Source organism: Carettochelys insculpta, chromosome 3, assembly GCF_033958435.1.
Source record: "Carettochelys insculpta isolate YL-2023 chromosome 3, ASM3395843v1, whole genome shotgun sequence".
Lineage (NCBI taxonomy): Eukaryota > Metazoa > Chordata > Testudines > Carettochelyidae > Carettochelys > Carettochelys insculpta.
In genome coordinates this window covers 168,983,033-168,998,906 of record NC_134139.1, presented here as the reverse complement: position 1 = coordinate 168,998,906, position 15,874 = coordinate 168,983,033, and the positions used below count along the sequence as shown (strand labels likewise).

Below are 15,874 nucleotides of genomic sequence, written 5' to 3'. Positions count from 1 at the left end.
CCTGCAGCACACCCAGATCTAGGAGAGCAGCAATTCCTCCATATCAGGGCTTGGTGACCTTCATTTAAGGTCAAGTGGGCCCATGCTCCTCCTTACTTGTGGCTGGGTTCAATAAAGTAGCAGAGAACTGATAACCCTTTTACCTGCTAAGACCTTACAATTTATTATTGCAGTGGATGCTGCGTATTAACAACCTCTCAGTTCCCCCCAAAAGTTGCTATTAATTAAAAGTTGTCAAAACAAACAGTTTTGTTGGATTGCAGCCTGGAATGTGTATAGCTGGGCCCTTGATGCCAGGGCAGGGTGTAGCCCTCAGAGCATAGGGAGAGGTACAGTGTAGCCCCATGGGCCTGTAGCTGTCTTTGCTGCAGCCCTTTCTGTTGGAGTCTAGAGCTGTGGTCTGGGAAGGAAAGCAGCAGGAGAGGCAGCAGTAAAAAAGGGGGCTGCTAAGGCTTTCCACAGGGACCGAAGGCACTGATGTTGCATGTTACTCTTCCCTGCACTCTCTGGGTTGTACCTTGCTCTGACATAGTTGGTAATAAGCAGCATGCCTGTTGCTATCATCTTTATCAGGTTAACATTAAAGTTGATAGGATGAGATTGGTTCCTGGCCAAATGTTGCCATTAGCTGAAAGTTGTTAATGTCAGAGTTACTATTAATTTGAATCTATTGTTGAGGAAATCAATGATCAACAGATATTCTTCACTGAGGTGTGCATGTGCCTCTGAATCCCTGGATTGGCAATTTTCCTGCTAGCAATGTTCGTTTTTACCAACCATGTGATCAGTGCCACTTCATTGTGGACAAAGGCTGTATAGGAATCCACGGACAAATCATCCTGAATTCTTTCTTTATTGATCAGCATGAGAGCAAGCTGTACCATGCCCACACTGAGTAAGTGTAACCACTGACAGGTGGAACAGGAGCCTCTACAATTTGAACTAAAAGCCACCTGGCACTCAGCTAAAATTGTAGAAGAGACTCATTCTTTCTTTTTGTGCCACTACATGGAACAACGAAGCACATCCAGTAGGTGTGTGGGTTACACCTGCTTCAACTATTTCATATTCTTTTATAAAAAAGCACTCATGTAGCACTTTAAAGACTAACAAAATAATTTATTAGGTGATGAGCTTTCGTGGGACATACCTGCTTCTTCAGATAATGCTGTTTGCCTACTCCGTAAGATAAGCACCAAAAAATACTGGATCTGTTTGGAAGGAAATCCTTTTCATCAGCAGCCCTGCAATTCAGCATTGTGAACATAAAGTCGTGGCCAAATGTAATTTGACAAACTATAATAGATTTGGCAGCCTTTATCAAGCACCCGCCACAGGAACATAGGTATCAGTTCTGGTTCATCATTTCAGATGGCCACTGGCCAAAGACTACTTTTAAAGCATCCTTAGATTCTGCAGACACTGCTTCCATGTCCATCTCCATGGAGGTAGTTATGCACAACGCATAATAGATCCAGGTTTGGGATTTCTGAGAAAGAAGAGAACACTGTTGAGGGCTTACCCTTTGATGGTTGCATGCTTTTCTCAAAGACCACAGATGAGACCTTGCATTCATTCAAGCATTGCAGAACCACTTTGCAGTCACTGGACATATATACACTTACAAATAAGAGATGGTTTAGTAGGTAACAAACTGCCCAGAGACTTCTCTGATAAGTGTTTGTACAATCTGTTTTTAAAACCTCCAGTGAGAGGTGTCAGCTTAGACACACAGAAACAGAGGCATGATGGGTACTACCAATAAAAAATTTTGTAAAAAGAATGTAGACTGTTTCTAGATTTCGATAAAGAGGTGCAGTATTTTTCATATACCACCACCTATTGACTAAACATAATGCAGTTAACTTTCCATCACCTTCTTATCTGCATTTTAGTAATTTTAAAAAACATACAGTTTTTTTCACATAAAGTTTACATGACAACACATGTCTCTATTACTCACCCATAAATCATACTGTTTTTCAACTATTTAACCAGAACAGATAACAACTTAGTGACTAGGCTATCTGTTTATTTGCAAGAGCTCTCTCAGGTAGGTCTGGAGTAGATTAGTCTTCTCCTGGGTCTTCATCCGCAGTTTGTAGAGTTTGTTCAGTTGATTGTTCATTCTCCAAAAAATCAAATTCTAAAGATTGTGATGGTTTTTGTTGAGCTCTCCTCTGTGTGTCTCAATAGTCTGTAGTCTGGGTGCTGCTGTCTTTTAAGATCAGGAGTTCTCCATCCTTCAAATCCTTCCAGTTTTGACAGAAACATGATTACCAGATGCCAGATCAGGCAATTTTCTAAGTGACATAGGTTGTAGAAGTGTTCATACCACCTTGTACACTTTGTATCCAGCTTGTCTACACTTTCTCAGATCTGGCCAGTTGAGGGTTGGATTCTTTTGCAGTGTTAGAACAGTAGTCCTGACCTTCCTTCCGATCAGCTGTTGATCTGCAGTATAGCTGGTAGCAGCTATCAGTATTGATCTGTAGCTCAGAAGAGTAAGGCATGGATCTTCTTAATATTTTCTCAGCGGTCTGAACAGACCTCTCTGTGTCTCCATTTGCTTGTGTGTAAAGTGAGTTGCTGGTAATGTGTTCAAAATCAAATTTTGTGTGTAATGACTTAAGTTCAGCTCTGGTGAATTGTAGTCCATCAATAGATGTACTGGACAGCAAACATCGATGAATGCGCTCTTTAATTTCTTAATAACATTGTTACACGTTGAATCTTTGAAATATATTGTTTCAATACATCTAGAAATGTAATGCACTACAACAAAGTAATGGTGTCTTCCAAATTCATATGAATCTTCTACTTGCCTCTTCTGGAGTCTGTCTACTGGAGATATTCTTTGAGGCTCTTTGCATTGTGCTGGTGTGTTCATTCTGTAATGTTTGCATGAAAATACGTTATGCTTCCTCTTCTTGCTGATTGCAGGCCACTACACTGATTGACTGGACCAATCACAGCATTATTTATTTGAAGTCCTTCATGAATGAGATATAGATATCTTCATCTCAAAGATGACAGTGTGATCAGTTCTAATCATTAGTACATTGGACTCAATTAATTGTCCTCATCCAACAAAATTGGCTTGTGCCATGGCCATAGTGTTCTTTAGACACTTGACCCATCCAAACTGAATAGAACTAAAGCTTATTTGAAATTCCTTATATGCCCAGGTTGCTTTTTGTAGTAGGTATAGGGACCCATCTCAGACTGGGTTGTAAGTGTCCAATTAGCAGTCTTTCCACAGATATTCAGTTTTACCCTTCACACTGGCTGTGTGTCAGTTTACAGGCGCTTAAAACCAGAAAAAAATGGCTCTTCATTCTTTGCGGTCATGTCCCATACTGCCTTTGTGATGCAGATAGCAGCAAATTATCCAATATCTGTGCATTTATGACATCTGGCTCCTTTATTTGAGCAATCACCTCTTGGACTGTGATTATTCCCAATCTTGTGCATCTAATCTGAAGAGTGTCATTTCACCTGGGGTTTACCCCATATTGCCTTTGAGGATTATGCAGTTGCTTTTTGCACCTGTGCTATATGCCTATTGTTACTCTAAGTCATTTCCTCTGGGTTTCCTTCCAGCAGTCATTCGTTTCAGTTTTGTTTTTTAATTATTACTGATTATCTGATTGTTTGACCATTTCTGTTGCTATGTGAAGAATTAGATCTCTTCATTTGCTGGTTATCTCCATTCTCTTGTCTAAATGCCAGTCTCTGCTCTGTGTCTAATATGCTCTTTCTTTTTGTCCTCAAAATCAGTTTTCTGCCATGTCAGATGAGCCTCCAAAGATTCCTCTGGATTTTGAACATGCTGATAGAAAAATGCTTAGTTATAAACCACATTATGTGAGGTATAAATTGCTCATCAAACATAGTCAGCATCACAGCAGAACTATTCTTGAGACTCTCTTCTGCAAAGACCTTAAAGATGCATTCAGCTTCCTTGCCCATGGCATAGACAAGGACAGTAACCTGCACCTCCCTGAAATTACTTGTGAAGCAAACACATGGAAACCTCTCCTTCCAACCTGGCCACTTTGATCCTCTGTCAAAGCTGAAGTTCTCTAGGACATCAGACTTCGGCATTTTGATGAACTTTTGCAGCTTCTATTGTTTTCCTTCTGACTCCATGTCAGATTAATCATACAAAGGAAAAATGGATGCTATCAACCACAACTTTCTTGTAAAAATAATGTAGATTGTCTCCAGCACTCTACAGAGGTATTCTGTAGGATTCTTCATATAGCTAGTGACAAAATAGTGTAACGGAACTTCCCCTGATAACCTAGTTCAGTACTTAACTATCCTTATAGTTAGAATATTTCTCCTAATATCTGACCTTAATCTCCTTTGTGACAGATTAAGATGACTACTTCTTGTCCTGCCTTCAGTGGACATGAATCATCATGCATCATCATCCTCTTTATAACAACCCTTAAGTATTTGAACAGTGTCATCATATGAATGGTTTTAACACTGACCATTGTAGTTCAGTAAACCAGAGCAGCTTTCTGGCAGGGAGATCTAGGCCCCTCAGGCCCCCTACTAAAGGTCTTGTGGTTCTGCCATACCTCAGCCCAGAAAAAAGGCACTAAAGATGTCCTCTGAGCTGCGTAGAGTGGTTGTGTAGGCAGCAACCTATCAGGGCCCAGCAGGCCAGTATACGAAGAGTTGCAGAGCCAGTTCCTTGCTAGAGGTGAAAGAGAGCAGAGGGTGTTCTGGGCTGAATGCTGGGACTCCACAGAGACAAGGGCCTGAGGTTAAAGTCAAGAAGATGCTTAAGCTGTAGGGAAGAGGCCCAGGGAATTATAGTAGCAATGCATTTATTTAAAGGGAATCCCTGGATCCCTGAGCTGGGATCTGGAGAAGAGAGTGGGCTAGCTCCCTCTTACCCCCCATTAGCCACTGGGGAAGTGGCCTGGGGAGTGAGGCACCCCAGAGTGGGGTGAGGGACGAGGCTGGATTATGCTCACCTGGCTGGAGAGGTAGGGCAGGAAAGGCCCTGAATGGGTGAAGGCTTTACCTCCAGGGAAGGAGCCTTGGGGCACTGCTCTGTCCCAGAGTGGGCACAACCTGAAAACCAGTACAGGGCACTGAGAGAGACCCTGCTTGGATTTGTACTCTGGAAGGGATGCGCTTTGTTTTGACAGATTGTATGTGACTTGACTAGAAGGCAGAGTCACTGAAGAGCCAGCACAAAGTGCAGGCATGTGCACTCATCTGGGTTAGGGGGGCTTGTGAGAGGTGAGTGTGACCACATTACAAGCCTCAAATATACAAGAGCAATAATTTGGGAAATATGCAATACTCTGATTATGAATATTGACATATTAAAAAAATCCTCAACATTGATGGGCTTGGAGAGCAAAGTGGTGACATTTAATCACTATGTTCTCTCAGAAATGCTGCAGTTTACTTAATTATTGATTAATTATGATAGTCACTTTTTAAAAACTGCTCTTTTATTTTAATAAGGTATCAGGCCTGATCCTGCAAACACTGACTCATACAGCTTTCCGTACCCATAAGAACAGTTCACTGATATCGAAGTTACTCACATGCACTAATACTTGCAGCACTGGGCCCATAAGTGTGGCTTCCTCTGACACAGGAATCACATGGTACACATAACTACTTGTTTTTTAAATGCGCAGTGGTTCTGAGCAGATGTAATAAGCCACTCCTTAATTTTTGAACTGACCCATGTCTTGAATCACTGAAGTGGAGCTCAAGAAAACAATTGATTGTGCACATACACACACAGTTACCTTTCTTGATCTTGACCACATATAACTGGGAATCTTAAGTGAAGATGGAGGAGCAGGAAGTATATCTGTGGAAGAGGGTGGGGTTTGTTTTAGTAAAAATGTGGATGTCTGAAGCTGCTCAGTGGCCTGAAATAACTCCTCAGGAGGGAGATTTGTGGGCAGAATTCAAGGGAGACCATCAAAGGGGCATTTTGTTTGAAATGAACCATGTGACTTTACAATATCTCCTAGGTTATGTTGACATGGCAGCACTGTTCAAAAATAAGATATTCTGAAATGGCTATTTCAAAATATCTTATTTTGAATAATGCATCCAAACACAAAATGCACATCAAAATAGTACCCAGCTATTTTGAAATAGCATTTCTGTGTCCATAGCACTATTTCAAAATAGTGCCACTGGAGCACATTATGGCTTATTTTGAAATAACGCTATTCTACATCTTAACAGTGTCTATTTTGAAGTAGCAGGTTCGAAATAGGCGTTATTCCTTGGGGAATGAGGTTTGCCATAACTGAAATAACACACATGCTATTTAGATTTTATTTCAAAATAGCGTGTGTGTCGTTTGCCCGCTGCTGTTATTTTGAGATAACTTTGCCTTGTAGACACAGTCCTATATATCTTCTATTTATTGTACTTATATAATCACCACAGATGTAGTATATGGATAGGCATATATTATATAAATATATCTGACAAAATTTTATGTCTTATAAATTTTATTTTATATAAAGATATTTTTTCCTTAAAGTGTTGTTATTTAACCATTAGGCAGAGACTAGATGACTGAAGCGTCTATAATATTAATTGCTTTCTCAGTGAATTTAAACATCTTCAGTCATTTTCTTGGGAGGCCTGCAGGAGAAGCGGTTTACCTAGCACTGCCTATGATGCATACGTAAAGACTTCAAGGATGTTTTTAAATGTATCACTGTCTGAACATCATGTTAGACTAATGGCTTGTCAGGAGTCTGCTGCAGGCAAGACTGCAATGACAATCCAACTTACCATCTTCAGACAGTGTTACCCTTGGGCTATTATTGAATCACAGTCACTGGTAGGATGGAGAAAGGTTGTGTCTAAAAACAAGCAAAGTTAGAAGCATACTTATATGCATGTGTATTTTCAATCTTCACAAGTCTATATATATAAAAGCCACAGCTTAGGTAGTGAAACTAAAGTTAAATCTTAATATGAACCCTTAAACAAGTATGATCCTTATATATTTTGTGCATTCCTCCTTCCATGCCCCAGAAGACCATATAATCATGAAAACATAGGGACTTTGAAAAGGCATCTAGCCCACCTGTCTGCACTGATACAGGACCAAGGATACCCTAGGCCATCCCTGACAGGTGTTTGTCTAACCTGTTCTTAAATCTTCTAATGACTGGAATTCCACAATACCCCTTGGAACCCTTTTCCAATGGTTAACAGTATACTTATATATAAAAATCCTAAAATCTAACTTGCAGGTTAAGTTGATTGCTCTTTGACCTACTTTCAGTGGAAATGGAGAACAATTGATGATCTTCCTCTTTATAACAGCCCTTAACACATTTGAAAACTAGCAGAGATAGCCTTGTTAGTCTGTATTCTATCAAAACAAAAAAGCAGTCACGTAGCACTTTAAAGACTAACAAAATAATTTATTAGGTGATGAGCTTTTGTGGGACAGACCCAATTCTTCAGATCTATAGTCTTACCAGAACAGACTCAATATATAAAGTACAGAGGTCCAAAACTTGCTATCAAGGTTGACAAATCAGAAAAATTGTGAACAAAACATGTGATTAGAACAGGGACAGCAGTTACCTGACCATTATAAGGACTCTTTCACATGCCTTGATGTTTGACCTAACCCTTAACTTCCTCACCCCCCAACCCCCTCTGTCTGCTCTTCTATCTGATTTGCCTACTTTGATAACAAGTTTTCTGATTGGTCAACCTGAATAACAAGTGCTTTATATATTGAGTCTGTTCTGGTAAGGCTATAGATTTGAAGAAGCGGGTCTGTCACATGAAAGCTCATCACCTAATAAATTATTTTGTTAGTCTTTTAAGCGTTACATGACTGATTTTTATATTTGAAAACTGTTATCCAATCTCCCTACTCCACCTTCTTTTCTCAACACTAAACATGCCCGGTTTTCTTTAATATTTCCTCAGAAGTCATATTTTCTATACTGTTTATTATTTTTGTTGCTCTCCTTCAGACTCTTGAAAGTTCTTCCATATCTTGCTTAAAGTGTGGTACGCAGAAATGGGCACAATACTATAAATGAGGTCTCACCAGTGATGACTACTGGCACAGTCACCTCCCTCATCTCATGTTCGATACTTAAATTAATACAGTCTCAGATTAATTCCACTCTTTTAGCAACTTCATCATGTTATTAAAGCAATGGCACAGGTTGCCTAGGGCAGCTGTGGAATCGTCTTCACTGGAGGTTTTCAAAAGGAGGCTGAAGAGCTATCTATCTTGGATAGTTTTGGTAGAACAAATCTAGCATCTTGGCATGGGGTTAGACTAGATGATCCTAACTGTCTCTCCCAATCCCATGGTTTTATCATTCAGGGATCTTTGTTCTTTAGTCATGTGGCTTTGAGTGGATTCTAAGATCTTATACTCCATTTCTCATCCACGGTAAACCATAAACCCTTTTGTGCAGCATTACTCGCACAGATATACCTCATATCACAGTTAAGCATTTAATTTTTCCTTCCTAAGTGTAGTACAGTGTTCTTGTTGAATTCAGACTAATTCTGTATATTGTCAAGTTCATTTTGAATTCTAATCCAAAGTGATTGAAACATCATCTAGCTTGATGTTATCCGCCAAATTTAAAAACACATTATTGTCTCCAGTATTTGAGTCATTAATGAAAATATGAACCTGACCCAGGGCAGACCTCTGCAGGACCCAGCTAGATATTTTCTCCCAGTCTGACAGCGATAACCACTCTCTGAATAGTCTTTCCATCATTTATGCACTCACCATACAATAATTTCATTTAGACTATTATGCTTATAAGGCACACACAGGATCTTTTTTCAGGGAAAAAGACAATGTTCCACTCATATTGAAAATACCACATGGAAAGCAGCATATACATTCACATACACACACATACACACACACACACATGCACAGAGGTTTTGCAGATCGTCTTGTAGTTCAGTCTGTTGTGGTCTGAGTCAGGCTAATGGCCAGTTAGGTGGAACAAATGAGCTCTGTCGGTCACAATCAGATGAACTGAGGCTTTGTAGGTCTGAATCCAAAGAACCATGGCTTTACATCTGATTTTTATAGTTATAAGTTCCCATTTAAGTCTATGTACTTCGCAATGTCATGTTGCGATCATTAACCCTTTTCCCATGTCTGGTTTCACCTTCCTCTGCTGCCTTGGCTGTGTCTACACGTGCCCCAAACTTCGAAATGGCCATGCAAATGGCCATTTCGAAGTTTACTAATGAAGCGCTGAAATGCATATTCAGCGCTTCATTAGCATGCGGGCAGCAGCGGCGCTTCGAAATTGACGAGCCTTGCCGCCGCGCGGCGCATCCAGACGGGGCTCCTTTTCGAAAGGACGCCACCTTCTTCGAAGTCCCCTTATTCCCATGAGCTCATGGGACGTGTAGACACAGCCCTTGGGTTCCGTGGTGTATACCTATGCTTTCAGGTCATCAATATGTTTAATTATTTAGCACAGTTGGGGATCATTTCTGATTTGTCTCCAAGTTTCTCATCACTCCTTCTTGACCATCTAGACATTCGTGTTGCCTTTCATACCTATCCTGAACTATGCACACATCCTTCACTCACACCAAACAATTTTACTGAGAATTCCAAATAGGATTCCATTTTAGAAAGGACTAGATATTTACTAAAGAAAGGATGAAACAGCCTTACATAACTTAATTTGTAATGCGGACAAGAAGCAAGACTTAATCAGTAATGCAAACAAGAAACAAGACATTATAGCAAACATTATAATAAAATAATGCCTTAAGATAAAAGAAATGACCATAAGAAGTCATGTTCTCTTCCTACCGTAACACTGGGACATGTACTTATCATCTTATGATGTGTATCTACCAACAGCACAAGCCACACATTTCTGCTAATCATGAAGTGGGGGGTGGCAGGGTGAAACAGAAACATATAGAATTTATAATCAAAACATTATGTAGGACCTACTACCTTCATTGTACTTATTAAAACACTAAAATAGTACATTTTGGCAACAGGACTACCTTTTTCCAGTTTGCTTATGGGATTGTCATGTGGGACTATGTCAAATGCATCACTCAAGATACATCACATTTACAGCTTCCCCCATCCAGTATGGTAATTTCAAATAAAGACATTTGATTGGTTTGGTTTGATTTGTTCATGATGAATCTATGCTGGTTATTCCTTACATAATCCTATTCTCCTTTAGATGCTTAAAATTTGATTGCTTAATAAGTTGTTCAAGTAGCTTTCTACATATTGAAGTTAGCTTGCTTTTTTAATAATTCGCAAAATCATCTCCCCCACTTGGTTTTTAAAGATAGGCACTATATTTGTTCTTTGCCAGTACCCTGGGACTTAAGCCACCCTCTGTAAGTTCTGAAAGATAACCAGTAATGATTCTGAGGCTGCATGTACACTATGCGATAAATTCAAATTTATTAATATTGATTTTGTAATTCTGGAATTTATAAGTTTGAATTTGCTCATCCTCACTTCCCAGGTGCTTTTAACAAAGCTGACTGATTGCTGGTGCACTCAAATTGACAAACATCGACTCTTGCAGTAATGCATTGCGGGAGCCTATCCCACAGTTCCCTCATCCCTGTAGCATTCTGGGTATGCTCGCTGGTCTTTGACATCATCTTCCCACATTGCATTTTCCTCATTTTCTTCTCATGCTAAGCAAGAGTCAATTTTTCATGTTGAAAAGAAGGAAAATTAGGGCATCCACACAGATGGCAAAAAAGTTCACAGATACGTCTTTCTTCTGTAGCTGATTCTCAGCTGATCACTCACTGAGTGTCCCCCCTCCCATGATTGCTTCCAATCCCTGAAAATATGCCGGTCCCTGAAAATAATACAGGGAGCCTTACTGTAGTCTTAAAGTCAGAAGAAAGAGGATAGAAAAGTCTAGAAATTTTTTTTTTGACTTTATGGAAAATAATACAGGGACCCCAAAAAATGTGAAGAAAGAGAAGACAGGAAAGTTTTTCAGAAAAGAGAGTTGCTGATGGGGAGAGTCTTTGGTTTTCTGGTGCACTATAAGGCTTTTGTACAACAACTGTGCTCTCAACTGGCCATCCACTGAGTGTCCCACCTCCCATCATTGCATGTGATCCCTGAAAATAATACAGGGGCCCGGACTGTATTCTAAAGTTAGAAGAAAGAGGATAGAAAAATCTAGGAAAAAGCATTTTTTTTACATTCCCTGTCACTATACAGATATTGCGAACACGGGCGATGTCAGTGAAATATCATACAGTGAACTTATAACGTAAACAGGAGTCTCAACTAGCCTCCTTCCCACTGCATTTCTGAGGGGGTCAAAGCATGAAGACAGATAGGAAATGTTAGGAAAAAGATTTTATAACAGAAATATCAAACCAGTGTCTGCAATGGACAGCAAGCTCCCAAAAATAGTTTTGCTGGGGTGTAGGGGGTGCTGTGGTCTGCGGCTACTGAAATAGCTGAAGTACTCCCCGACTGTCTTAGCTGCCAGGGAGACCTCCCCCCATGGCAGTAAGCCCCATGCTATGGGTGTGGGAGGTTCAGTGGGGGGGCCAGTTGAAGCGGTCCTCCCTGAGTATGTTAGCCAGCGGGGGAGACTTCCCCATGGCGGCAACAAGACTCCAAATGTCTTAGCCACTGGGAGAGACTTCTCCATGGCACAGCAAAGCCTCTGTGTTTCTTAGCCACTGGGGGAGACTTCCCCCCAGCTGCAGCAAAACACTCAGTATCATAGGTGCTGCGGGAGACTTCCCCCTGGCGACAGGAAGCCCCACTATGGGCATGGGAGGATTCAGTAGGGGGCCAGTTGAGGTGGTCCTCCCCTAGTATCTTAGTCACTGAGGAGACTTCCCTCTGGCTGCAGCAAGCCCCTGAATATCATTCCTGCCCTTGGAGCGCTAAACATGTGCAAACTATGACATGGTGCTGTGCGGCAGCATGGTCAGCGCTGAACAGCAGGCACATCCTTTTATTGGGTTGGAGGCTACCCACGTGATGTGGCAGAGTTTGGGAAAGACCCAGGCCATGTGATGCCTGTGGGGCAGGGAAGGGGTTTGCGCACAAATGGAAACCACCGAGAAGAAGTTTCTTGGCGTCTCTTGTTGCCACGTGGTGCGCCAGGGCAGCAGCTGGCACCAGGCAGTGCAGAAAAAAATAACACGTGTGGAGACAGAACCACTAACACCTTGCAGGGGCTATTTGCAATGGGTAGATATGCTCACAGTGCTAATAGCAAAGAAAGAAAGACATTTCTCAGGCTCTCATACAAACATGAGTCCACAGCCAAAGGTTTACTATTCCTGCTTTGAAATTCATGGTCTTCCTGTTACTGGAGAGCAGTGGCCAGAGTGAAGCATGAGGGGCATTGTGGGTTACCTACAGGACATCTCTGGAGGTTAACAAATTTGATTTTAAGATGTGGTACTTCCACACTGGCATTTAATCGAACTTTTGAATTCGAGCTTGACACTATACCTGTCAGGTAACTGTGGTATTGTAATCTCAATATTAGCGCTCCCTAAATCAAGCTAATGGTATTTACAGTGAAGACAGACACATGGTAATATTGAGCTAACTGCCTTAAATTCGAATTTATCTCTTAGTGTAGACGCAGCCTGAGATACTTCAGCTAGTTGTTTAAGCACACTAGCACGCGTTTCCACATGCCCTGCTGACTTGAATACATCTAACGTATCTACATATTTTTGTTTTCTCTCCTTACCCTTTGTTGTTAATATTAGGTTAAATATCTGGTCACAATTTACTTTTTTAGTGCAAACTGATGTAAAATAGGTATTAAACACTTCAGCCTTCCTGACGTTGTCCATTATTGGCTCTCCTTGTCTGCTGAATAAAAGATCTATACATTCTTTGGTCTTTCTTTTACTCCTAAGTGCGTTAACAATTGACATGCGCAAATAAATCTTGTACTTGACTGATGCCTAAAATCACTTTTCTTTTCCTTAGACTTTGAATCTGACCTGTTCTGTATTTGGAAATCCCGATCCTGAAGTGGTCTGGCTTTGGAATGACAAGACATTTGAAGTTAATGAACATTATTCAATTTCACGGGAGCATGGAAATGTTGCCAGTTTTTCAATCAAGGGAGTGACCTCAGAGGACTCTGGCAAATACAGCATCAATGTCAAGAACAAGTATGGTGGGGAAACAGTGGATGTCACTGTAAGTGTGTATAAACACGGTGAAGAGATGCCTGCCCTTAAACCTGCTCAGGTTGCTCAGCCACGGATAATCCCACCAGCACAAGCACCTCCAGAAAAAGAAAAAACAACCTCCACAGCTGAGAAATCCAGTAGTAAATAAGGTCGAAAGCCATATTTGAAAGACAAAACCATATAGATAAGCGGTAGTTGAAGTGTTGCTGCAAATAGATAACTGGCAGTGCCCAAGGAGATGAGCTTTTCAAGGCATGCATTAGAGATACAGTTGTACAACAGTATTGTACATTTGTGTAATTATTTATGAAAAATGAAGTAGGGCATGACTTATAATTACCAACAGGCCCAATACCTGCCCTTGGGTTTAATTATCAATGGCAGTTCCTGTAAAGTTGCAGTGATATAAATTTTCTTTGCTGAGAATCAGTTCCCCAACAGCAGAAGTGGCATGCTGTAGTTAAATATACATTCAGAGCAGCACCTACTTATTACTCACATGTGGAGTCTCTTTGACTTGGAAGTTACTCCTCATATGAAAAAAGACAAACTGAGATGGCCCACATAGCATATATTTAATAGCATTGTTATTCTGTAGTGCAAACAGATCTTTGATAATGTTCTACACACAATCACACTGGACTTGTTAAACCATAAGTACGAGGTTGTATTTTGTTTTTCTTGCTTTGTGCTGATAACATTTAAAACATCACCGTGTGCTTTTCACTGCACCAGATCACACCTAGCTAATTTGGTTTACTCTCTTTCATTGTTTAATTATGGCTTATTGCATAATGTCACAGCTGGCAGCATGCAGACAATGAATTTTCAATAAAGAAAACAAGTGGTTAAGCACAGTCACTGTGTGGCATTTACAACATTATATTTGCTCATTACGGTGCAAGTCAAGACACAAATTGAAACTGGAAACAAAACATGTATACAATTGTGCAACTTTCTGTGGTTATTAGGAGTCTGCTCCTTCTCCTCCTAAAGTCAACAATGATGGAAGCAGGGACTTGATACTGGACCCTAATTCTGCAAACACTTAAGCATGTGCTCTTCTTGAAGCATGTGAGTGGTCCCATTGAATCAATTTTAGTGGAACTGCTCAGGTTCCTAAAATTAAGCATGCACATGATTATTGGCAGGATTGGGGTTTTAAGACTGGGTTGTCTACACAGTTACACCCCATTGTCCACTCAGACTCTCATTTGTCCAATCACCCTTTTGGAGAGTAGTGTCCTGCTTACACAAGTATGCGGAATCCAGGCCCAGCACCTGCTGTCTCCCCTCCCCTGAAGTAGGAGAAGTATCAGGGATGGAGGATAGGAGCGGGCAGGTTGGAGTGCAACTGTTATTCAAATGCTTCATTGGGTAGGCTCCTATGATAGTGGCACAATTCAGTGAAGCCAGCTGCATCGGTTAGTCATGTTGTGGCCACAGCTGGCCCTGAGAATCAGGGATCCATAATCAGCTGCTTTATGACCAGTTCCTACATTAAGTTGCACACAAGTGCAGGAGAGACTCTAACTTTTTGTGAGTTCCACACAGTTGGAAATCCAAGGATAGACACAGAAATGATAGCTCTTAGCCTCCTACCTCATATTGAAACCAACAGGAATTAGGTGCCTAAATACCTTTGAGGGTCTGGGATTATAAACCAAATCCTTCTTCCTCTCCTCATGTAAGTCGTAGCTCTCTACAGCAGCTAGTATGACTAAGACAAGAGAGATTTGGTTTGATATATAGTATCATTCGGACAGCTTTGTGATTAAAAGGAAATATGATCGATGATTAAAATTCTGTTTTAAACATTGCTACTTTTCCATGGTACAAATGAAATGTGGAGTTCTTGAAGAAAAGAAAATCTGTTCTTGAAACCATTATCAACTGTGAGTAGCCAACGTAAAAATAAGCATGGAAGTTCTGTGAATGAAATAGTTTTATAATATGCATGTTAAAATGTATGTAATTCCTTTGAAACCATTTAATTTAACAGACTGAGCTTTTAGGGGATGTGTGTCCTCAGAATTATAAAATGGAAAGATGAAACATTTGGTGTATAAAAACAAAGCAGAAAAATATTTGACATGAGTCAGAAATGGCTATTCTTGTGTGAATTTGTACTGTACTATGTATGGACTCAGTCTATCTAGTCATTAACTGGGATGACCCTATGAAAAAAAACAGCATTTAGCATGAAATCATTTGATCTGGAGGGTCTGGAGAAGACAAAGGAGTTATCATTAAAATACCTGCTACAGTAAGAAAATGAAATGTTTTATCTGATTTTGACATTACAAGAACAAGATTGACTCTCTTAGAAAACTAAAGTAACCCATTTTTCCCATTATTATTCTAATTTAGTATTTAAGACCTTTTCACAAAACATCAGCACCGCTCTCCACAGCATGCAAAGTGAGCATCAGCAAGAATTTAATATTATTCTTATCTCCTTCTGCAGTACACAGGTTAAATGTATCTGAGAATATCAAATTATTGCATGTTATGGCAGCTTTCAGAGGTATCCTTGGGCACATCAGACAAGGTTAGACTCATCTCAGTTGTACCTTTTTAGCTGGCCCTTTCAGTTAAGCAAGCTTCAGTTACTTTCTTTTCAGGCAGAGGGAAATAATTTATTATGACAGCTAATCTT

At 40.4% G+C, this 15,874-nt stretch overlaps 1 protein-coding gene across 7 annotated transcripts in view; it reads left to right on the top strand.

The window, feature by feature from the left end:
* Positions 1-15,874, top strand: part of MYOM2 (myomesin 2) — a 214,333-nt gene that overhangs the window by 106,814 nt on the left and 91,645 nt on the right. For 5 of the 7 annotated variants that reach the window (XM_074991185.1, XM_074991183.1, XM_074991184.1 and 2 more), the window contains exon 38: positions 13,007-13,222. In XM_074991185.1, the coding sequence (XP_074847286.1) occupies positions 13,007-13,222 (216 nt within the window). Of the gene's footprint in view, positions 1-13,006; positions 15,313-15,874 lie in introns of those variants that run through there. The other 2 variants (XM_074991182.1, XM_074991181.1) reach the window with 1 other exon arrangement.